The 24,175-nt window shown below is 52.1% G+C and overlaps 1 protein-coding gene across 1 annotated transcript; it reads right to left on the reverse strand.

The window, feature by feature from the left end:
• Positions 1-1,438: 1,438 nt before the first annotated feature.
• Slc11a1 (solute carrier family 11 member 1) lies at positions 1,439-18,947 on the reverse strand. Its single transcript, XM_051154550.1, has 16 exons — positions 18,927-18,947; positions 17,137-17,322; positions 16,121-16,243; positions 15,738-15,857; positions 14,649-14,755; positions 14,209-14,279; positions 13,625-13,692; positions 13,299-13,454; positions 12,579-12,737; positions 10,507-10,596; positions 10,290-10,409; positions 9,912-10,061; positions 9,480-9,553; positions 8,940-9,093; positions 8,731-8,840; positions 1,439-1,700 (listed from the first exon to the last, which is right to left on the reverse strand). Exons 1-16 carry the CDS (start codon positions 18,945-18,947, stop codon positions 1,439-1,441), a joined length of 1,971 nt encoding a protein of 656 aa, XP_051010507.1.
• Between the last annotated feature and the right edge of the window lie 5,228 nt (positions 18,948-24,175).

Consider the following 24,175-nt stretch of genomic DNA (forward strand, 5'->3'; position numbering starts at 1 on the left):
GGCTTGAAGGAGGGGGAACAGATTTTTCTCACGTTTGGTTCTCAATCATCTAACCCCACACCTTACCTGAGCAGCCCCTGCTCAGGACCGTCAGGGCTCGGGGCCCCATCGTCCACTCCCATTCTCCCTCCATTCTTTCTACCCAGTGGGTCCAAAGTCCTCATAGAGCCTGGGCCCAGAGGCCAGCGTCCCAGTGCTGTCAGCCCCGCCTCCTCCACCCCGCCCCATCTCAACCTTAGACTTAGGAGAGGCAACGGCCTAATAGACACACACACACTCACACACCCGCACCTCCCACGCCGTCGCCGCCACCTCTTCTCTAATTCTTTCTGCCTCCAGTCCCCCCAAAAGCTAGAACTGGACAGTGAATGACTTCCTGATCTTGAAGTTCACCTAGGGGAGAGAGGAGGGGGTGGTCCTCACTCAGGCCAACCCCAGGGGCTCCGCGTCAGCTGGCGGCGCCCCTTACAGGGTTGTTGCGAGTGTGCACAGGCCCGACGCCAACTGGCCAGGCCTGCTGCAGCCGGGGTGCCGCGCGCCCAGCTGGACACAAGGCTCGCAAGTGTGTCTTGCAAGGCTAGCGGCTTTCTCTGCCTCCGAGGGTGTTTGTCGGCACCTCTACGCGTGACGCCCAAGTTTGTGGGAACGTGGTTGTGTGTTGGCGGGAGATCCCTGCAGGACTCCCCAGCCTGCTGTCACCTCGGCACCCTTTCCAGACCTCCGCTTGGAGGGGGGCGGAGCCTCAGCGGGTGGCCGGGCGGCCGCCTCACCCCCACCTTCTAGTTCCATTGGCGCCAAACTGGGGGAGGGGGCGACGCCCGGGAATCGCCAGCCTACTAACCCCTCGCTTGCCTCCTGCCTCAGTTTCCCTACTAGAAGCATACCAGAGCGCACTAGTGGCGCCAGGCCCCGCCCAGCGCCTCAGACTCTCGCGGAGTTCAAACTCTCTCTGGCCCCAGTGGCGGGGGATCGGGCTGGGCCGAGGCGCGCGCCCCGGGCAGTGGCAGCGGCTGCAGCGCGGGAACGGTCACCAGCCCGGTCCTCCCCTCCCGCTGCCGGCGTACCTTTGCCCCGCAGCGGGCCCCGCGCCTCCTCCTTGCTGATCTGAGTAATGACGGCCGAGCTGTCCATGGGGCCCGGCGCACTCCGCTCCGGCCGGACTCTGGCCCCGGCGCCCGGCCTCCCCCCCGGCTCGGGCCGGAATCGGGGCGCGGGGGGGAGGGGAGGGTGGGAGGGAGGGATCCCCGCGAGCTTCGGAGGGGAGGGGAGCCAGGTTCTCGGGGGGAGGGGGAGGGAGGGGGCGCGGAGGAAACTTTGTTACAACATGGAGTTTCCTCCCCGCGAGGCGGATGCAAACATGGAACCCGGGCGCCGTTTCAAGGCTCCCCCTTAAAAGGGCAACGGCTTCAGCGCGACCCGGGCTCGGCCGCAGCTTTCATCACTTCTGGGGCCGGCGGGCTAGGAGGCGGGCCGGGTTCCTGCGGAGATCCAGGGGGCGTCGCCTCTCTTCCTGCTGCGCGCCGGCGGGACCAAGCCTCTGCGGCTGCGTGGCACAGAAGACAGCCGTAACCCGTCGCTGCAGGCCAAGGAGCCCCGGGCCTGAGGCCCGCCCCAAGCGCCGGGTCCGGGACTGCCCGGAGGCGATGCGGCTCCACCTTCGCGCATTCCAAGGGGCTGACACTAGCTGCCTCTGTTTGTTCCTGTGGAAAATGGGATGACGCTAACTTTCTGTAAAATGGATGTTTAAGGGATTTTGTTTGTTTGTTGTTTTTTGTTTTTTTAAATGTTTTTCGAGACAGGATTTCTATGTATAGCCTCGGCTGCCCTAGACTCACTTTATAGAACAGGCTGGTCTCGAACTCACAGACATCCGCCTGCCTCTGCCCCTCGAATGCTGAGATGAAAGGCGTGCGCCACCACGCCCGGCTAAGGTTTTGTTTTGTTTTGTTTTTGTTTTTTAATATTTAAAATAGTTCATGTGGGCTGGAGAGATGGCTCAGAGGTTAAGAGCACTGCCTGCTCTTCCAAACGTCCTGAGTTCAATTCCCAGCAACCACATGGTGGTTCACGACCATCTATAATGAGATCTGGTGCCCTATTCTGGTGTGCAGGCGTACATGCGGGAAGAATACTGTACAAATAAAAAAATAAATAAATCTTAAAAAAAAAAGTTCATGTGTGTGGCCTACAAATATGTGCACCACGCACGTGCAGTGCACTCAGAGGTCAGAAGAGGGCGTTAGGTTCCCCAGAAACAGGAGTTAATAGATGATTTTGAGCCACTATTTGGGGCCTAGGAACGGAAATCCGGTCCTTTCAAGAGTAGCAAGTGTCCCTGAGCCATCTCTCAAGTCCCTTAAAAAAAAAATTTAAAGTTATACTTATATGTGCATGGAGGAGAATACGCATTCCACCAGTGGAGATGAGACTCTCTTCCACTATTTGGGGGTAGCATCAAACTCAGGTGGTCAGGCTTGCCAGCAGCCACCTTTTCCCCCTAAGCCTTCTCACCGCCCCTACAATGGGTCTTTTGTCTAACGTTGTAGATATCGGGGGGTGGGGGGCGGCGGAAGGCATTCTTTGCCAGCCAGCTCCAGTTACGCAAACTCATCAAATTATGGAATTTTAGATCGATTTTTGTTTCTGTGTATATATATGCCAGAACCTTCGGAGGCCGGAAGAGGGCGTCAGATCCTTGGAGCTGGAGTTACAGACAGTTGTTAGCTGCCCTCCGTGTGTGTGCTGGCACCCGAACTCACTTAGATGGTCTGGAGGAGCCCTACTTTCTCTTAAAGCCTGAGCCATCTTTCCAGTCTTAAATTCCGCTCTTCATTCAGCTCTGACTATCAGCACCCACCGCGGATGAGAAAATTCCGCGCCTACCTTTACCAAAGCTTGTCCTGTGTAGCCAACCTAGCCCTCTTCCCCTGCCAAGCGCTTAGCGTTTCCCCTAGCAGAGGCCGAGCCTCTGCCGTTCAGGGCCTTGTATCTTGTACGTGCCATTCCCTTGGCTGGGAACGTGCCTCCTCGTACTTGGCAGAGCCAAATCCCTTCGAACTAGAAGAAATACCACCTTGTTTAGAGGCCTTCCACCCCCACCCCACCGCTCCTATCGGTGATTATTAGAGGGGCCAGTACTAGGGCTGGCTGTGTTCCCAAGTGCCCAGGAGGCGCCCGCGGAGGGAGGGCCCAGCGCCGCCCGCCCTTGGGCTCCTGAGACTGCAGCTATTCAGATTTTAAAGACACGTGTCACCGGATCTGTGACACACCCCAGCCAGAGCCTGGATCTGCGTTTGCGTACAGGGTCTTCTCGCAGGAAGCCCCCAATTGCGTGCGCCCCTTCCTCTAAGGCTGGAGTTCTCGTTTTTATTTTTTATTTTTCCTGTTCTACAAAGTTCCTTTCATTCGTCGTAATTTTAAAAATACGAACGCCAAGCCATGACACGCATACCTCACTTCCTCCCTTGGGCACAATGGCCCCGTAGGGCGGGCACGTCCTGTCACTTCTCAGTTAAGAGCAGACTAGGGGCCTGGTCCGGGAGGCGCTGATCTGCAGGGGCGCCAGCTGGGTACTCCAGACCATCAGGAAGTGTGGGGCGCTGATCCCTTACTCCTGCTTCTGCCCTTAGGGCACCCCAGGACCGCCATCCCTACAACCCAAGGTTTTCAACCTGGCTCACGCTCTTAATTGTACTCGGGATCTTGACCCTCGGAATGATCCCCTTCTTGCGTATTTGACAGAAGAGGGAACAGCTTGAGAAATTGGAGGCAGGAGCCCAGGCCCTTAAGCCTCTCTCGGGGAGAGCATCTCTGCCAGGGGTGCCTCAGCTTTCACAGCTGGCCCTGTACTCTTCCCCAAAAGGAAATGTGTGACCCAAAGTTGAGTGAGTCCCTGTACAGCTACTGGGCTGAGAGGCTGGCTGCCCAGTCGTTCCCTTACCCTCCCCGCCCAGAACACTCAAATCAGTCATCAAAGCTCACGCCTGTCCTCCAGGAGCCACCCCCAAACAAAGCCCTGTCACCCCCTCTCCAGGCCTTAGCTGGCGGTCCCTTCTGGAGAGCCCAGAGGGCTTCACCCTCTCCAGAAGCTCTCCCCCTGTTCCAGGGCCACCATACTGCGAGGACTGCATCGGCAGTCCGTAGGGTGGAGACGGGCTTTCTGGTTCCTGGAAGTGGAGCATCTCTGCTGCGTCTTCATGTCCTGAACACCAGGCAGGCTCTGATGTTGTTTTATTTCTTTATTTTATGTATAAGCGCTCTGTCTGCATGTACACCTGAACGTCAGAAGAGGTCATCAGATCCCAGTATTTATGGTTAGAAGCAACCATGTGGTTGCTGGGAATTGAATTCACAACCTCTGGAAAAGCAGACAGTGTTTTGTTTTGTTTACCCCTGAGCCATCTCTCCAGCCCGATCATGATGGTGATTTTATCATCTTCATCATCATTTTTATTAGTTTTCCAAGACAGGGTTTCTCTGTGTAGCCCTGGTTGTCTTGGGCTTGCTCTGTAGATTAAGCTGGCCTTGAACTCAGAGATCCTCCTGCCTCTGCTGGGATTACTGGCATGTGCCATCACGCCCTGCCTATGATTATTATTTTAATAGCTGCATACCCAAGAAAAACAATAGTGTGGGCTGGCTGCTAGCTGGGGAGAGGGGGTAACTAAACAGGAGGTGCTGCTGGGTAACTGAGACAGAGGACCCTAACCCACTGTGGACTGTGACTGGCCAGGTGCAGAAGACTGGTGGAGAGCCCTCAGCCGTCTCCGGGGAAAACAGGTGGGTGGCTGTGTCAAAAGCTGAGCGGCGGAGGTTAGAGGTGAACGGTGGAGCTGTACAGAGGGATGGAATCACACCACGCAGCAGTTCCACTTAAGAGGTTTAATAGGGAGATACAGGAACGGAGAGGTAGAGAAGTTAAAAGAGAGAGGGGAGAGAGAGAAAGAGAGAGAGAGAGAGAGAGAGAGAGAGAGAGAGAGAGAGAGAGAGAGAGAGAGAGAGAGAGAGAGAGCGCCACGTGGAGGGTTTGTTCTTGCCCACGCCCCTGTGGCAGGTAAGCAGTGACGTCACAGGTAGGCGGACCGTAGCAGAATCCTAACTGGCTACATGCAGGGAGGCTCCAAGGTACCCTCTTCCTTAAACTCAATCTGAGTTTTGGGGGTGGGGTCATCAGGGTCACAGTGATGGAGGATCGCTAAGCAGGGGCCTCTGCCTGAAAATCGTTGCCCTTGGCTTGACCTCACCTCACCGCTGACCCTGGGCCTCAGTAGCCTCTTAGCTGAACCTCTTTGTCTTTTTTTTTTTTTTTTAAGATTTATTATTATGTATACAGTGTTCTGCCTACATGTACACCCGTGTGCAAGAAGAGGGCATCAGATCTCATTATACATGGTTGTGAGCCACCTTGTGGTTGCTGGGAATTGAAGGCAGGACCCCTGGAAAAGAAGCCAGTGCTCTTCTTAACCTCTGAGCCATCTCTCTAGTCTCCTAGCCTCCTTATCTTTTTTATTTTTTAAATTAAAAAAAAAAATAGTTTTATAGCTGGGTGTAGTGGCCCACGCCTTTGATCCCAGCACTTGGGAGGCAGAGGCAGGCAGATCGCTGTGAGTTCGAGGCCAGCCTGGTCTACAAAGCGAGTCTAGGACAGCCAAGGCTACATAGAGAAACCCTGTCTCGAAAAAAACAACAACAAAAAAGTTTTATTTAATTTTATGTGCATTAGTGTGAAGGTGTCAGATCCCTTGGAACTGAAGTTACAGAGAGGTGTGAGCTGCCATGTGGGTGCTGGGAGTTGAACCCGGGTCCTTTGGAAAAGCAGGTGGTGCTCTTAACCACTGAGCCATCTCTCCAGCCCTATTTTTTAAATTTTTATTTATTTATTTTCTTTTTCTTCTCTCTCTCTCTCCCTCTCTTGGTTGTTGTTGTTGTTTGGTTTGTTTGGTTTGGTTTTTCAAGACCCACCAACGCCCGCCCGGCTGCTATTTTATTTAAGTGTGAGCGCATATGTGCCACAATTCATGTGTGGGTCCCAAGGACGATACTCTGATTTTCAGGAATGGTGCCTGGTACATCTACCAGGACGTTGTTGTTATATAGAGTCTCACTATGTAGCCTTTGCTGGCCTGGAGCTTGCTACTTAGACCTCAAATGCATAGAGATCCACCTGCTTCTGCCTCCAGGGCACTGAGTGTCACACCCCCTGTTGTGAGTTGCCATATAGCATTCCCCTCCAGAGGCCCCAGGAAGTTCAGTCTATGGAGAAGGAGGAAGTGGTCTCACATGAGTCAACTTCTCAGGATCCAATTCTAAGTCCTAGACTTAACTATCCATATGACCAGCCTTTCCCTCCTCCTGGCCCGCCCCCCGCCCCCGCGAGCCCCCATTCCTCAGCATCTGAGAGCTATGCATTCTTGGCACAGTCACTGACAGCCTCCACCCCCACCCCACCCCCCAGACAGGGTTTCTCTGTGTAGCCTTAGCTGTTCTGGACTGGCTCTGTAGAACAGGCTGGCCTCAAGCTCAATGCTCCGCCTGCCTCTGCCTCTGCCTCCCCAGTGTGTGTCCCGCTAGCCCTTTTTTTTTCCCCCCCAAAATCCTGTGCTCAGTGGCCTTCTCCCTGACCCAGTGGTCAGGTGCCTCATCCTGCCTCTGTGCGTGTTTATTTAACCCTCCCACCCTCTTCCCCGGAGAGCTCCTTGACAGCTGACATCCTCCTCTACTTTTAGCACAGGGACACACACACGCGCGCGCATCCAATCAATGCCAAGTGAATTGCCAGGATGTGCAGCAAGTTGAGGGGCACTTAGGAGAAACTGAAGGGATATCTGGGAGCCGCTTTCTTCGCTAGCCTCCTTCCACCATCGCGGGTCCCACCTTCTTCAGGGACAAGCACCAGCTCGTGGGGAGGTACTCTTTCCCAAGCACCCTCTCTGGCTGCTGTCCGGGTTGCTCCAGACCTGTCCCTTCGCCGCTACTTTCGGGGGGGGGGGCCACTCTTCTTGTTGCCCTTTTAAGAAAAAGGAAATTCTTTTCATAAACAAGCGCCCCAATCTGAGCGTCCAGCCGGCAGCCCTACCCAGCTGGGTTCCGGATGATGGGAGCTAACTTTCAGACAGCGAACCCCCCCACAGGGCTCAACCCTGGGAAAAGGCTCAGTGGACTCCGGATCCTCAGGGAACCTCCTATGCTGTTCTAGGCTAGGGTGCGAGGAAACGGAGTAGTCTGGAGGAGGGACTTAGGGGAGCCTAGAAACTGCCTAGGGAGCGTCTACAAAGTGCTAACTCGGCACAGGGTGAAGGGTACCGGGACGCCGCGGAGGAGGTGGTTCCCCGCCCACGCCTTTACTCTCAACCTCAAAGCGGAGGTGGCTTCCGAGGCCCTAGAAAAGCACCCGCCTTTCACCTCAGTTCCACTTGACCCTGACGGATGACAGGGCCTAGGTCAGAGTGTGGGCGCTCGGGAGAGTCCCTGCCCCTAGGGGGAGCTGAGAGTGCAGGGAACCCTAGTAGCCGCAGCGTGGGAGTTGGGTCGCCCCAGTTCCCTGGAGAGATGGCAAAGGAATTGGGCCTTGAAGGCACAGACTTTTGGGTTCTTTACGGTCTGGCTCCTGAAAGAAGGAAGCGTTTCTAGGTTTTACTGCCTGGGAAATGGGTTTCAGGTACAACAGACAGTAAGGGATAATCGGTCACTTAGGAGGTACGGGATTTGACATTTAGACGTATGTATACACACACACACACACACACACACACACACACACACACACACACATATCTTACAGTCCCCACCTGCCAAGTCTGTCAGGGGTCTTCCTCCTCTACCTTCTTCCTGCTTGAAGCAGGCTCTCATGTAGGCCAGACTGGCCTTGAACTCATTATATAACAAGATAACCTAGAACAACAACTCCTCCTCCTCCTCCTCCTCCTCCTCCTCCTCCTCCTCCTCCTCCTCCTCCTCCTCCTCCTCCTCCTCCTCCTCCTCCTCCTCCTCCTCCTCCTCCTCCTCCTCCTTCTTGTAGCCCTGGCTGTCCTGGACTGGCTCTGTAGACCAGGCTGGCCTCCAACTCACAGAGACCCGCCTGCCTCTGCCTCCCGAGTGCTGGGATTGAAAGCGTGCACCGTGCCTGGCGACCTAGAACATCTTAAGTCTCCTGCCTCCACCTTCCAAGTGCTGGAGTGAGACAACAGAGTCGTGGAGTCCTTTCTTTTGTTTGACATGGTCTGGGTATATAGCAGCCGGGAACTCACTGTCCTACTCCCTCTGCCCTCCATTGCTATTTCAGTGCTAGGATTACATCATTATGCAAAATAGTTTTTGCATATCTTTAAGAAACCAACCACCAGGCCATTTTTTGTTTTGTCTTTTAAGTGATTTTTTTTTTTTTTTAATATGGGCATTTTACCTGCATGTTTGTCCATGCACCATGTGTATGCAGTGTCAGCCAGCTGAGAAGGCCAGAAGAGGGCCTTGGATGCCCTGACACTGGAGTTAAAATCACTTGAAAGCCACCAGGTTGGTGCTGGGATTCGAACTGGGGTCTTCCAGAAGAGCCATCTCTCTAGCCCCGGGCACTGTGTTTTTTAAGTCTTTCAGGTTGTGGTAGGAGGGTGTGGTGCCTATCACAGTTTGCTCTGAGGTAAAGCACTTGTCTTAACGGACTTCCCACGGCCTTGCTCCGTTGTCACCTCTAGGCTTGCTGGATCCAGTGGTCCAGTAGGCTGCTATCATCACCCAGAGCTCGCCACATTTTCCTGCTCCTCCTCAGTGAGCCCATATAGGAAGTGCCGGTGGGAGCTGTGGGTCAGAAAGGCAGCTCCATGGGCGATGCAACACGTCCAGGCCTGGGAAGGAACGGTGAGTCAGGGAGATGCCAGAGCTCTGCAGAAGCCCCATGTGCCTTCCTCTCCTGCCCTCCCTGTCCCTCAGCTGCCCCCTAGTACCAGGTAGGCAGTTAGGGTCAAGTAACCCAGGGCCAGCACAGCTACAAGGCCAAAGTAGGCAGGGTGCGGGAGGCTGGGCAGATAGCTGACCACGAAGTAGAGGTTGATGGCACAGATGAGTGTCATGATGCAGGAAGTGATGGCTTTGCTCAACCTGGGGGAAAGAATGGGTCCTCAGAGCTGGCTGGCTGAAGCTTGGACCACCTGGATGGTCTCCCCACCCACCACCCACCCCTAGGACCTCCAGCTAGCCAGGAGCTGGAGACAGGCAAGCGAGATATCTTCTCTGACTTGGGTGGTCTAGAGCAGACAGACCCCATTGGCCACTTGGGGGGCAATTCAGGCTCCATGCTGGGCAGGACTTGACAAGGGAAATGGCGAAGGAGTGGCCCAGGTTCTAGGAACAGCCCTTACCAAGTCCTGGTTTCCATACTTAGGAGCTATGTGACACGGGGCGAGTTCTTTAAGGCTTTGGGGCCTTGGTTTTATGGGATGGTGGCTGTGAGTATGGAAAACTACAGCGATGTGGGGCGTACTCACCGGCCATTGGCAAACTCCTGCATGACGGCTGGCATGCTGGTGAAAGTCAAAATGGGCAGCACAGCAAAGGGCAGCTGTGGAGATCGGTGGAGACTGAGGCTGAGGGAGTGGGAGGTGTGGGGGAGCTTCTCTGCCTGGTAAGTACTTTAGGGAAGGTCCCTAAAACCCCTGCGCAGTAGTCTCAGGTGTCTCATCCAAAGCAGGAGGGAGAAAGTGCGCTGGCTTGGGCCTCAGACTGCTGGAGCATTTGAATGCCAGCTCAGCCTCTAGTCAACTAGTGCTCCCATCTGTGAAATGGGGACAGTGGAGACCCTCGATTTTAGGGTGGCCGTAGAATCCTGTGAGGGATTTAGGGCAGAACCAGGAGGGCTTTTTGACGGCAGGGCGTGGGGGGGGGGCTGCTGTGCTCCCTCTTAGACCACTGGGGCTCACCAGCAGACTCTGTAGAACATTGAGTAGATCGTTGAGGCCCGATAGGTCCTTCAGGTCGCGGAAGACGGCCACCAGCACAGTGGGCAGGATGGCACAAGAGCGAGTGAGGAGGACACGTGCGAAGCGGGACCACCGCAGCCTCAGGAAGCCCTGGGTGGAAGCGAGAACCCTTATGGCGCCATGCTGCCTCGGTTGTCCCTCCCCCCCACCACCACCACCGCCCACGTCCCACACACACATTTGCGTGTCTTGGAAATGAGGGCAGCTCTGACTTTTGGTGGTGGAGAAACGGTAAGTGGGAAAGGGAGGATTCCCAGAACTGGTTGCTGAATACAGAACAGCTTTAAGAATTCTGTCATCTCGGCCCTCAATACCCACCTCCATGACGAATTGTCCTGCATAGGTGCCGGTCATAGTAGAACTCTGCCCAGCTGCCAGGAGGCCCACTGCCCAGATGTAGAGAGCCACAGGGCCAAAGAGACAACCTAGGATCACACCCTAGACAGAGGAGGCGTGCTCAGGCAGAGGCCCCGCCCAGTAGAGGCCCCACCTCCCAACAGGGCGTGGCCAAACATCTGGCCTGAGTGGCACTTACTCCTTGGTATATATCCACAGACACTGTCTGGTTGTCCCTGGGGAAGATCTTAGCATAGTTGTGGAGACTGCTGTTGGCACAGATGTTGAACTGCAGGTAGAGAGTCAGTAGCAGGAAAATGGAAAACACAAAATCACTTTTGGAAAAATCAGGACCTTAAGCCAGGCCCCAATTGGGAGTTAAAAACCTGAGGCCGGGCTGGGCAGAGGCCGGTGGATCTCTGAGTTCAAGGCCAGCCTGGTCTACAGAGTGAGTTCCAGGACATACAGGGCTACACAGAGAAACCCTGTTTCAAAAAACAAATGGACTCCCCCCCAAAAAACAAAACAAAACACCACAAAACACCCGGAGGCCCTGCAGATTAAATCTGGCTAGACACTCTTTGGTAACAGTAGTTTTGGTTTTGAGTTTGGTTTTGGTTTTCTTTCTTTTTTTTTTTTTTTTTTTTTTTTTTTTTTTTTTTTTTAGACAAAGTATCTCTGTGTTACCTTGCAGGCTGGCTTTGAACTCACAGATAGCTGTCTGCCTCTGCCTCCCAAGTGTGGCCCACTATGCCCAGCTATTTGTTTGTTTGTTTTGAGACAGGGTTTCTCTGTGTAGCTGTTCTGGACTCACTTCGTAGATCAACCTGGCCTCAAACTCACAGAGATCCGCCTGCTTCTGCCTCTGAGTGCTCAGATTAAAGGCGTGTGCCACCACACCAGCTAATGCCTAGCTTGTTTTAACTTTTCTTGCTGTGGATTTGTTGTATTTATTTGTTTGTTTATTTATTTATTTAATTTTTGTTTTTTGAGACAGGACCTCTCTGTGTAGCCTTGGCTGTCCTAGACTCGCTTTGAAGACCAGGCTGGCCTCGAACTCACAGCGATCCACATGCCTCTGCTTCCCGAATGCTGGAATTAAAGGTGTGCGCCGCCATGCCCAGCATATTTGTTGTATCTAAAATGTGGCTTCAGGTGAGAACTGGGCTGCCAGCCTCCGGAATCAGTAAGAGCTGGCATTGCCACCACATTGCCACAGCTTCATCAGAGTGACCCTCCTGCCACTCAATCTTAAAAATAGGCTTTCCATCCACTGGGTGGTGCTGGCACATGCCTTTAATCCCAGCACTCCAGGAGGCAGAGGCAGGAGGATCTCTGTGAATTTGAGGCCATCCTGGTCCACAAATCGAGTTCCAGGACAGCCAGAAACTCTGTCTCTCAAAAAAAAAAAAAAGCTGGGGGGTAAGAAAAAGAAAGAAAAAAGAAGCTTCAAAGTCCCCCATAAAGTCTGCTTTCCCTCTTGCTAGGTAACAGGGCGACACCAGGGTGGGATGTACCCTCACACTCTCAGGATATATAGCAAAGGCCTTCCAAGTGCTGTGGTTAGGGAATCCCAGCTGCTGCCCATCCCCCCACCCCGCGCACATACATGCACACTCACAGAGGGCTGAAACTTCAGCAAGTGTGTAGTACTCACTAGGACTGTGTCAGTCCTAGGTTGGAGAACTACTCCTGGAGTGTGCCAAACACAAGTCCAGATCCCAGAGGGCCAAGAGAGGAGCACAACTGTCAAGGTCCTTCAGAGACCCAGCTCCCTAACCCAGTCATCCTTCACCTCCACCTTCAGCGGCTTCCCTGCACTCTCCCAACTTCCCTGAGCACCCACTGGTGAGCGGGCTGGCTTCTTCCCTTTGCTTGCTACATACAAGAGCAAGGTACGGGGACTTGCTCTCTTTACCCAGGGGGCCACTCAGGTGATGCTTGGTACCAAAGTGGCATCTCAGTCAGGACTTCAAAGTGATTGGCACCTGTCTTCCGGGAACCAAAATGATCAGGAGAGACCTTACAGCTCAGAGTCCAGCAGAGACTCACAGAAAATGTGCCCCCCCCCCCCCCCGACCTGGATGGAGTTCCTGCCAAGTGCCCCCCCCCACCTGGATGGAGTTCCTGCCAAGTGCCCCCCCCCACCTGGATGGAGTTCCTGCCAAGTGCCCCCCCCCCCCGACCTGGATGGAGTTCCTGCCAAAACTTGTAGGCAGATGGGGTGGATGGACACAGACGCAGCTGGTGCATAGCAACAGTGTGGCTTACCGCTTGCTCGTTGGTTTGCTGGTAGAAGGCCTGACCAAAGACAGCCATGACAAAGAGGTTGATGATGAAGGACACGGACAGAGCAATGGTGGCCTCAATCAGGAAGTACATGTTGGCTTCTCGAATGTCCGCCCGGCGGGCTCTGTCTACCTCTCTAGACTAGGAAGGGTCAGAGGTGAAGGGAGAACCAAAAGCCCTCAGAGCCCCCCCCCATGCTCCCTACCCCCACCTTTATACCTGTGTTCTCTCTGAGTCACAGTTCCCTGAAAAAAGCCCCTTATGTGGTCGTCTGTTTCAGGTCCTGGTCCTAACACCTGGTCTCGCTTCCTACACCTTTGCCCTAGCCAGAGGAGGTCTGGTCCTCAGTGATCAGTTAAGCAAATGAAGAAGACCTGACCTTTGAGGTCCCTCTCTAATTCAGCCCTGATATTTCCGCCACCCCCCCCCCCCCCCCCCCCATCCCCCTTCATCCAACACGTCCATCTTCCAGTTCATTTCTGCCCCAGGACTTTCACGTTTGCCATGTGCTGTCCTTCAGCCAATCTGCCAGACTTTTTAGTTGGTGTCTTTGTGAATACCTTTCACCATCCAGAGTTCTTTCCTTGATTAGTCTGTCCTTGCCTGTTTCCCCCTACACTAGGATGCAGATGTTTCCAGGAGGGCAAGGCTCAGAAACAGGCTCCTCCCTCCCTCCCTCCCTCCCCCCCTCCTTCTGCTCACCTTGACCAAGGCTGAGTGCAGGTAGATGTTATGGGGCATGATGATGGCGCCAACAATGCCCACTGCCTGCAGCAGCTCAGGCTGACCACAGCCTGGGCAGGAGGGCAGGAACAGGCCCTGAAGAAGTGCTCCCTGGGATGGCCGTGCTACCACATACTGTCGAAAGGAACTTGATCAGCCCCCTGGAGCCACCCTCCCCTCAGCCCCATTCCCCAAAGGCAGGGGAGGAGTGTGGCTAAGGGCTGTTTCCCTAGACCCTCAGGCTACCCAGGAAAGGGGAGGGAGTGTCTGGGGGCCGGGGAAGGGGTATAGTTCTGACTTCTCACCTCATAACCGAAGGTCAAAGCCATAATGGTAATAAGGAACCCAAAGAATGCTTCCAGCTTGCGCAATCCTAGGGCACAGCAAAGGAGGATAAAAAACAAATCCAAAACCCCTATCACATAAACACTTGTGAGTGGCTGTTGGGGCACTTTGTGCTGGGTACTGGGCCAAGGTCTTTTTATGTATGTATGTATATATGCATCTATTTATTTATTGGTTTTTTGAGACAGGGTTTCTCTGTGTAGCCTTGGCTGTCCTGGACTCGCTTTGTAGACCAGGCTGTCCTCGAACTCACAGAGATCTGCCTGCCTCTGCCTCCCAAGTGCTGGGATTAAAGGTGTGTGCCACCACAGCCAGTTTGGGCCAAGGTCTTAACATACATTTTTGGCTTTTTTCATTGAGACTTCACTACGGCCCTGAGACATCTGAGCTGTTTCCCCCCATTTTAGAGAAGATGAAAATGGAAGCCAGAGTAACTTACTCAAGCCATACAGCTGGAGTAAGGGGGACCCACAGCCCTGGGAGGAGCCAAGGCTCTGTGAGGACAGCCCACTGTCATCCCCTAGGAAGAGGGACTTTCTCTCACCGTAGTTATCCAAGAAGAGGAAGAAGAATGTGTCCACGATGGTGATCAGGACGCCACCCCACAGGGGAATCCTGGAGCCATAAGGACGAGATCAGCCCACCCTGCTTCAGATCTGGAATTCCCACCCTCAGTGGGGAGTCAGGATCCCAAGTGGCCTGGTCAGCTACGGATGAGGGGGGCATGGGGTGTGCTGAACATGCATAGACACACAGGAAGGGCAAAATCAGGTAGCAGACCAGGTGCGGTAGGGAGCCCTGGCCTGTGCTATGTGACTCACATGTGTGCAACTTTATACAAGTCACCTTACGTTCTAAGAAAATAGACTTCTATCTGCCCTACTGGAAATGGGGTAATGGGTAGACACGGGGAGGTCCTTGGCCTGGGGAGGAAACAGTGGCTCCCGCCAGCCTTGGACTGAGGTGGGCTGCCCAGCATGATACCGTCCAGCTGAGAGGAGATTGAAGGAGATAGCGGTGCCGATGACTTCCTGCATGTCCGAGCCCACAATGGCTAGCTCGATGGTCAGCCAGAGGAGGGTGCGAGGCACCTATGGGAGGAGATGTTGCTTCCTTAAAAGAACATTGGCTGCTTGTATTTCACTTCTCACTTGCCTTTTGGCGTCCTGCACTGTGCTTTTACAGACATTTATAGGAAGCCTGCGTGCTTTTCCACTTGCCAGCTTGTTTTACAAGACAGGATGGCCAGGAGGTGGTGGCCCACGTGTTGAATTCCAACACTTGGGAGGCAGAGGCAGGAGGAGGATCTCTGTAAGTTCGAGGCCAGCCTGATCTACAGAGTGAGTTCCAGGACAGCCAGGGCTACACAGAGAAACCCTGCCTCGGAAAACCAAAGACAAATAAATAACAATAAAATAAACTACTCAGCTTTGTGGGAGTCTGTTTCAGCAACAGATACCGACTAATTCAGATGGCTGCAAAGAAAAACCAGGCCTCCCGCTCCTAGTGGCATTTGTGGCAGTGACATCCGTGAGGACACTAGCCTCCAGTAGATCATACGGTTACTTAAGCAGTGGCTGCAAGCTTCCAGAAGCAAATGACTGCTTTTGGAGTTCCTATGGTGTGGGGGTTATCAGCTTTCCTGACAGCTTTTGCCTTGGAACCTCCAGCCCTTCTGACTCCTTAAAGGGTTAAACTTGAAAAGGGCTGGAGTCCATGGTAGACTGCTCATCCAAGTAAATGAGTCAATAAAGTAAAAAATCCCTTGGGAATATCTCATGGTGTAATTCCGGTGATCTGTGCCAATGGATACTGACCACATCTAAGATCCCCAGCCCAGAAGTAACTAGCCCTGGGCTTTGTGGCTCTGTCTGTGCACTATGGATCAGAATCATGCTTTCATCTGCCAGCTGGATTTAGGATACCTAGGAGCTGATGATGGCTTTTTGTTTTTTGTTTTGTTGTTGTTGTTTGTTTGCTTTGTAAATCATGGGAGCTATAAACAACTGCTCAGGGTCTGAGGCCTGTAGGTGCCTCCTAGCCACAACCCCTTTAGGCCTCTTCCCAGCTCACCTTAGGGTAGTAGAGGTGGCAGACTTCACCCAAGTCCTTGCCTGTCACCACACCTAGCCGGGCAGCCAGGCGCTGGCAAAGCAAGCCTAGCACGGTGGCCCACAGCAGCACCCAGAGCAACTGTGAGGAAGCAGAAGGACCCTCAGTCAAAGCAGCCCCTCCCAGACAGGGCATGGCAGGCATGCCCTGTAGAGCCTTCCACCCCCCCACCCCCCACCCCCCCGGAGGGCCTTCCCTAGGGACCTTTTCCTGTCCCCCTTAGAACTTTGCCTATTCTCAGGAAAACCACCCATGAGGCTTGCTACGGAGAACCGGGGTCTCGACTGTCTTAGCCAAGGTACCACCCTCCCCACAAAGCCAGCCTGGAGGCCCAGACTCAGTACTTTGAATCCAGCCACGGCACCAGCTTGAAGGTCCGACTCAATGTTCCCTGGGTCAAGGAAAGCGATGCTCATGAGGAAACCAGGCCCTGTGAATGCCCACAGCTTCCTCAGGCTGAATGTACCCTGCAGTGTAAGCAAAGGCAGGTCATCTTAGATAGGAGGTGGTTGCATCTGGCCTTGGTTTGTCCTCTCAGCTGAACTCAGGCAGGGCTGGCCAGCCCTGCCCTCCATCACCCATCCAGTGCTGCCCACTACCCTGAGGAACCAGTGGGATGTGCTGAGTCACCGTGGCTCTGCTTTCTGCATGGGTCATGTTCAGCAGCTGGCCAGCATGTGACCTGTCTGCCTCTTTCAGACTTGTCAAACAGACCTCAGAGTCTCAGGGAGAGGGACCTGGGTGTAGCTAGTTCCAGCTTCCCCCCTCCCCACACTCTTCTCACACCACAAGCTCTTCTCTCTGGGGACCACTGAGAGCTCGGTCTCTCAACCCTGTTTCTGGGTTTGGCCTGTAAGCCTAGGAATCTGCTTAGATTGTAGAGATGGGGACTGACAGCAGACCCAGAGGGTAAAGGCATTTGCCACCAAGCTTGAAACCCACATAACAGAGAGAGAGAACGGACTCCCACAAGCTGTCCTCTGACCTCTACATGCATGCTATAGCATGGACACACCTACACATGCACACACAAATAAATAAGTAATTGTAATACATTATAAGAAGGAACGGTGTGGCAAGACTGGATGACAGTCCTCCTAGACCCAGCCAGGAGCTTCCTTTTCTTTACTCTGGTGCACTTTGCTAGGTGGTCCCTGCTTCTAATGCTAAAATAGTCCCCAGGCTCTTTTCCCTCCTGGAAAAGCTAAGGTCCTCTTGAGAACCATTTGGTCTTTTTTCCTCCCCAAATAACTACAGAGCGCCCCAGTTATTCACTGCCATGGACACAAAAGATGCCCCCTCTGTAGCCTGCAAGATCTCAGAGGGTCTGGTAGACCCAGGAAGCCCCCAGCATTCCTACCTGTTTTGTGCTGGGGATAGGAATCTTCTCGCTCAAGTAGGTGTCCTGGGAAGATGTTTGCTGAGGTGCTGGTGGGCCAGGCAGGCTGGGAATGGAGCCATAGCTGGATCTGCCCAGCCTCTGGGGGCTCTTGGCACCTGTGAGGGACCCCAGGATGCTAGGTGGGTGTGCGCTTCTTTCAAGAGCCTAGGATTCAAGCTGCCTGCCTCCTCCCACCACCTCTGCCTCCTCTGGACTGGCCATTCCATCTGTGTGTCAAGTGGAGGCTCCCAGAATCACTTCCCTCCCAGTGAGTACAGAACTTCTCCAATCCAAATCCCCTGAGTCAGGAGATTTATGAGACGTGGGGCCCCAAGAGGCCCCCAGTTCAGCTGCTCACGGGGTAGGGGGGTGGGGGTGATGCAGGCTCTGCCTCCACTGCGAGCTTTAATCCATAGAAGTGCCTGACTCCAGTGTGTCTGGCAGACCAGAGAACCCACAGAGATCACACGTCTTCTTTGCTGCCTCAAATCTCCCCCACTTGAGTCACATTAGGTCCCCAGAGGTCACCACTCACGAATCATGAGGATACTGGCGTCCAGGTACAGCCTGTGTGTGATCAGCAGACCCCGTAGCTCCTCAATCTGTCCCCTTCTGTGGGTGCTGGTGCAAGTGAGTTAGAGTGGGGGAACCCACGCCCTTCCCATCCTTGCCAGACTCCCTTAATCACCAAGTGCACACTCACAATTTCACATACTTGGCGTTTCGAAACTCTCACTAAAGGCAGAAGTGGCCAATCATGGCGGAAGGGGCTGGTAGCCCACAGCTTTGACCCTTGTTCCTTTTCTGGCTACGCTCTGCTCCATACCACCTCTGGCCTTGGTTCAGGTACCCCCGAGTTTTTGGCTTCCAAAACTTACCTCTGATTTTAGGCATTTCCTGCCACTTGGGTATTGATGTTCACATCTTATGGCAGCTTCACACACACACAGACACACACACACACACACACACACTCATACACACACACACACACACACACTCATACACACAGACTCCCACACTATCAGGCCTGTCATCTCAGCCTGGAGCTTAAGGACCATTGATTGACTTAATGAGAAGGAAAGCAGGAGACTGAGTCCTTCTATCCTGTGACCCCTGTGAGGGTCTCAGAAGAAAAGCCCTGCCATGGGCGAATGCTGTGTCCAGACCACAGAATGAGCACCTGGACATTTATTCCGGAGAAATTAAATGTATGTCCAGACAAAAAGCTTACACATGAAGTTCACAGCAACTTATTTGTAATAGCCAGAAGCTAGAATTACCCCCAGCTGTCTGTCCATCAGCAGGTGAGTGAGTCACTATGGCTCAATGAAAGAAAGTAGTAAATCCATATAATCACATGGGCAAATCTTCAGGAAATGCTGCTGAGTGAAAAACTTCAAAATCGGCTTGGGCTGTCCCAACAAGTTAGTGAGACCCAGTCTCCAAACGCAAAGCAAAACCAGTAGTAGGGAAGTAGTTAATTGACATGTGCTTAGGTTTAAAAAAAAAAAAAAGTCACTTTCAAAAGCTTACCCGTTAGTTCAGTGTAGTAGCACATGTTTCAAACCCTAGTCCTCAGAGGCTGAGGCAGGAGAATTGTGTTCCAGATGAGCCTTGTACACCGCAGGATACTGTTCTACCATTGACCTGTGGCTTCAGCCCTTGGTTTTTCAAGCCAAGGTCTAAGTGCCCAGGCTAGCCTCAAGCCCACAGTCCTTCTGCCTCTGCATCTGAGGGCAGAGATTATAAGTGTGTGCCACACTTGCCTTGTACCCGTGAGTGTACATGTGTCACACTTGCCTCGTAGCCTAGTGTGTGTGCGTGCATGTATGTGTGTGCCTCTCTGTGTGTGTCTTGGGGATGATGGGTCTGTGAGCATGTGTAATAGATGCAGGTGAGTGTGTAACTGTGCACCATTGCACACTCGTAGGACACTCAGATCCTCTATCACTATCTGTCTTCCTACCTCAAGAGGTGGTCTCTCATGAATCAACAGTTAACCATTTTGTCAAGCTGGCTGGCCTCAGAATCTGCCTGTTCCAAATTCCAACTCTGCAGCCATGCCTGCCTTTTTGTTGTTTGTTTGTTGAGTCATGGATTCTCTGTGCAGCTCTGACTGTCCTGGAACTTGCTCTGTAGGTCAGGCTAGCCTCAAACTCAGAGATCCATCTGCCTCTGCCTCTCAAATGCTGGGAGTAAAGATGTGTGTGTGCGTCTGTGCCAATACTGCCCAGACCATGCCTGTCTTTTTAATATATTGGCACAGTCATATGTACTGGGAATGTTGAAAGTCATAAAGCCAGCAAAACTGCTTGACAAAGATGCAGCAAAGCCGAGCTGCATGATGCTCACTGTTGGTGCTGTTGTTCACTTTGGATCTTGATCTCCACCTGTTGCACGCTTGGTGGCTTTTAATATTTGTACAACTTGGGGATACTGGATTTGATAGGAAATTTCTTTCTTTTCTTTTTTTTTTTCCAGAGACAGGGTTTCTCTGTGTTATCTTGGCTGTCCTAGACTCATTTTGTAGGCCAGGCTGGCCTCGAACTCACAGCAATCTGCCTGCCTCTGCCTCCCGAGTGCTGGGATTACAGGTGTGCACCACTATGCCTGGCTGATAGGAAATTTCTTACGAATCATTTATGCCTTTTCCCAGGAGTACTGCTTCTAAGCTTCTCTAAAAAAGTTCTGAGGTAGGGCTTGGTGGTGCATGCCTTTAAGCTCAGCACTTGGGAGGCAGAGTCAGGCCAATCTCTGTGAGTTCGAGGCCAGCCTGGTCTACAGAGTGAGTCCAAGACAGCCAAGGCGACACAGAAAAACCCTGTCTCGGAAAAAAAAGGAAAGTATGTTCTGAGTATCCTGCCCCTCCTGATTTTAGGGAGTATTTTTGCGGGGGGAAGGTGGGATTTTTTTTGTCCCCCTTAGTTTTTCCAGACAGGGTTTCTCTGTGTAGCCCTGGCTGTCCTGGAGCTCACTCTATAGCCCAGGCTGGACTTGAACTCACAGGGATTTGCCTGTCTCTGCCTCCTGAGTGTTGGGATTAAAGGCCTTCGTGAGAGGCCACCAGATCTCAATTTAGATGGTGATGTGCCACCATGTGGTTGCTGGGAATTAAACTCTGGAAGAGCAATTATCTGGCCCTACTTGAAGGTCTTCCTTACACTCTGGAGGTTGTGACTCACAAAGAGACATCAGAGACTTCCTTGTGAGGCTTGGATTCCAAGATACTCCTGGAGCATCTGCCCTTGTGCTTACTCAGGAACAAGATAATCATAACAAAGTAAACTTAGAAAGGTAAACAAGAGTCAGTGGGCTAGAGGAGTTGGCAGCAGATCAGGTTAAAATCCTCTTCCTACTGTACGCTCAGGCGATTACATGGCTTAAAAGATTGGGGGGTGCACCGGGCGTGGTGGCGCACGCCTTTAATCCAGCACTCGGGAGGTAGAGGCAAGCGGATCGCTGTGAGTTCGAGGCCAGCCTTGTCTACAAAGTGAGTCCAGGACAGCCAAGGCTACACAGAGAAACCCTGTCTCGGGGAAAAAAAAGATTGGGGGTGCATATGGCTTGCCCCTCAAGGAAAAGATACAGCAACAAAGTTAGACTGGCCAGAGCGATCTCTGCTGTATTCAGGGGCTTATGCTGACGGACAAAGAATGGTGTGGATAAATGAGAGAAGAAAGAAGTATTAAGATATCTCTCTCTCTTGTTTTTGTTTTTTTTTAAAGACAGGGTTTCTTGGTGTAGCCTTGCCTGTCCTGGACTCGCCTTGTAGACCAGGCTGGCCTCGAACTCACAGCAATCCACCTGCCTCTGCCTCCCATGTGCTGGGATTAAAGGCATGTGCCACCACGCCCGGCTTAAGACGTTTCCTTCTTAGAAAAGTTAGCTCATGCAGGACCACTGTGGTGTCGTATGACCAAAGAACAAAAGAATACCAAGATTAGACATATAAATTTTTCAGATATATGAAATATAAACACTATGTTATGCTAGAAATTAAATAGTGACTGCAGAAGCTTTGGCATGAAGATTTCTTGGGCCTAGTGACAACTGGCACTCTGACCATTGAAAGTTGACAATACACTGCCTGGGACATGGCAATCTGCCCAGGCTGGCTTGGAGATTTTCTTGCTGTTTAGTGTCCTTGAAACCGCAAGAGCTACCAGCCTGGGAGCAGGGTGTCATGCTTTGGCAAATTATGCCTCTAGATTCTTAAAAGTTGGCTTGTGGGGTTGATAAGGGAAAATGATTGTAAAAGATAACTGTGTCCTGTCACAGTTCATCAGTGATGACTAAACATATGACCAAGAGGAAGTTAAAACACGTGTCTAGGGACAAAAATGATCTGATCTATGTTTTGGAACAATATGAATCTATCCCTGCCCTACTGAGTTCTGTATAAACAAAGACGCATTCTGACGGTCACTAGCTCCTCTTCTCCTCTGTGGGATGTGGTCATCCCCAGGGTCGGCCCCTCCCCTGGAATATGCAGTGCTAAGGATTAGCAGAGCAAATACTCCGACCCACCCCACCGAGCCATCTCCCCAGTCCTTGTCCCATTTAAATAGTACTTTGACAATGACATCATTCTAGAAATGATCACATCTGTGGTTGCCCCCAGGTTAAGGATAGGTCAAGTGGAGAATGAATGTGGTTAGACAGGTGCCTTGAAGGCATCTTGCGGTGTTGAGATGTGGTAGATATGGAAACCACATGTGAACCAGCCTACAGGACTTAATATGCCCACATGTCTGTGCAGCCTTCCACAGCTAATAAATCTATGTGAGGACATTACGTAATGGTCCATGACATTGGGTCAATGTCAGTATTCTAATGATAGTAAAAGCAGATATTCAGACTTCTTCTTCTTCCTTCTTCTTCTTCTTCTTCTTCTTCTTCTTCTTCTTCTTCTTCTTCTTCTTCTTCTTCCTTCTTCTTCTTCTTCTTCCTTCTTCCTTCTTCCTTCTTCCTTCTTCCTTCTTCTTCTTGTAGTTGTTTTTGAGATAGGGTTTCTCTGTGTAAAACTAGAATTCTCTCTGTAGACCTGGCTGGCCTTGAACTTATAGAGATCCGCAGGCACCTGCCTCCCAAGTGTTGGGATTAAAGGCGTGAGCCACTATGTGTGCCCGCAAACAAGACATTTGAACACTAGGTCCTAACAATATTATTCACATTAGCCAAGGTGTAGAAACTACCCGTGTGTCTGTTAACACATGGATAAATACAATATATATACACATGCAGTGGAATGTTACTTGGGATTAATGGTGCATTAGACAATATAGATAACCCTTAAAAACACGACACTGCGTTGCCTGTGGTAGTACATGCCTGCAACCCTGGCACTTGGGAAGATGTAACAGGAGGATTACCATAAATTCAAGGTCAGCCTAGGCTACAAAATGAAGACTAAGCTGGACTATAATTGTGGTGGTTGCCATCAGTTCTTTGGAATTCAAGTATCACAAACATGGATGCTCACAGTGGCTTCCCAGGTTTGCCCACCATTATGGTCTGAGTGTTCGTGACCCTACAACGCTTATGTGGTAAAGTCACTACCAAGGTGATCAAAGTATTAAGAGGTGGGACAATTGGGGGTGCTGTTAGGCCACCAGAGCTCTACATCCGGTAAGTGAGGTCTGAGGGGCTAGGTGGGGATGTAACTCGTTTGGTGGTGGGTTTCACCCCAACATAAACAGGGTGTGGTGGCTCATGCCTGAATCCAAGAGGTGCAGATAAGGTGGCTAGCCTAGGCTTTGTGAGTTCCTGTATCAGCATCTGCTCCTCCTAAAAAACCCAAGCAAGCAGGCAAATAAATAAACAAGCAAGCAGAACTGGGCTGGAGAAATGGCTCAGCAGTTAGCAGTGTGTATGGCTTTCGCTGAGGACCTGAGTTCAGTTCCCAGTACCCACACCAGGCAAATTACAACCTCCTATAACTCCAGCTTCAGGGCAATCTAGCATCTTTTTGAGGGCCATTTAAACTTTACAAGTGTGTACCACCATGCCTGGCTAAATTTGTTTCTATTGCTTATAGACTTCCCAGCTAGGTATTTTTGTCTCAAATCCTGTCTCAAAAACCCAAAATAAATAAATGGTTTTGTTTTGTTTTGGTTTTGTTTTTTCAAGACAGGGTTTCTCTGTGTAGCCTTTGGCTGTCCTGGACTTGCTTTGTAGACCAGGCTGGCCTCGAACTCACAGAGATCCTCCCGCCTCTGCCTCCTGAGTGCTGGGATTAAAGGTGTACGCAACCACTGCCCAGCTTGTGAATGTTTTGTTTGTTTGTTTGTTTGTTTTAAGGAGCAAGGAATGGCATAAAACATTTTGCAAGGCTTAAGTGGCCTTCTCAAGTGATTCCTGGGACACAGACCCTGCCCTCCCTTTCCTTCCTCAGCATTTGTAGCCAAGACTCAGACTACCCATTACATCCTGAAGTGTTCCTCCCTCCGGAGCCTCTCATTTCAAAGTAGCAGGGCTGATAGCTCATGGACAGGGGCATTAATGGGGAGGCACAGTGCCTGCACCCCAGCTACCAGCTGCCTGTGAGGATCTTGCCTGACACTCACTGCTCAGCCCACAGCCAGCATCAGGCAGACAAGCCACTGGCCAGAACTGGTGGTGAGCAAGGAACCTGGAGGTGGCGATGAATACCAGTGTATTCTTTGGGGATCCCTTGCACAGCCTCGGGGAGTCTCATGGGTGTTGGTGGGCGAGGAGGACTTGAAACACAAAGAAGCTAAGCGGCTCTAGGGGTGTCCCATGTCCCCATCACACACACACACCCTGCATTCTTTCTATGCATTCTTTTCTAGGTGGCAGCCATCATGTATGTTTAGGGTCACTGTGCCACTGCAGGCTTTCATGTCCACGCCAGGTTCAAATCCTGGTCTGCCACCTGCAGGATCCTATGTATCCCAGAAGGGACTTAAATTCACTGAAGGGAATTGAAAACGACCATATGCTTCTGTGGGATTATTGGTGCTGTGGGCCTAGTGGTTCCCTGTTGTGGGGGGGG

The sequence above is a fragment of the Acomys russatus genome, chromosome 12, assembly GCF_903995435.1.
Source record: "Acomys russatus chromosome 12, mAcoRus1.1, whole genome shotgun sequence".
Lineage (NCBI taxonomy): Eukaryota > Metazoa > Chordata > Mammalia > Rodentia > Muridae > Acomys > Acomys russatus.

What these genes read in the sequence shown, in the direction of transcription:
- Slc11a1 (XM_051154550.1), bottom strand. Translation starts at nt 18,947, where the DNA reads ATGTACACTCACGGGTACAAG. An exon ending in CTATCCCCAGCACAAAACAG is followed by an intron (nt 16,244 to 17,136) that starts GTAGGAATGCTG and finishes CTTACACTGCAG; the next exon opens with GGTACATTCAGCCTGAGGAA. An exon ending in TGCACTCAGCCTTGGTCAAG is followed by an intron (nt 12,738 to 13,298) that starts GTGAGCAGAAGG and finishes GACCCTTCCTAG; the next exon opens with TCTAGAGAGGTAGACAGAGC.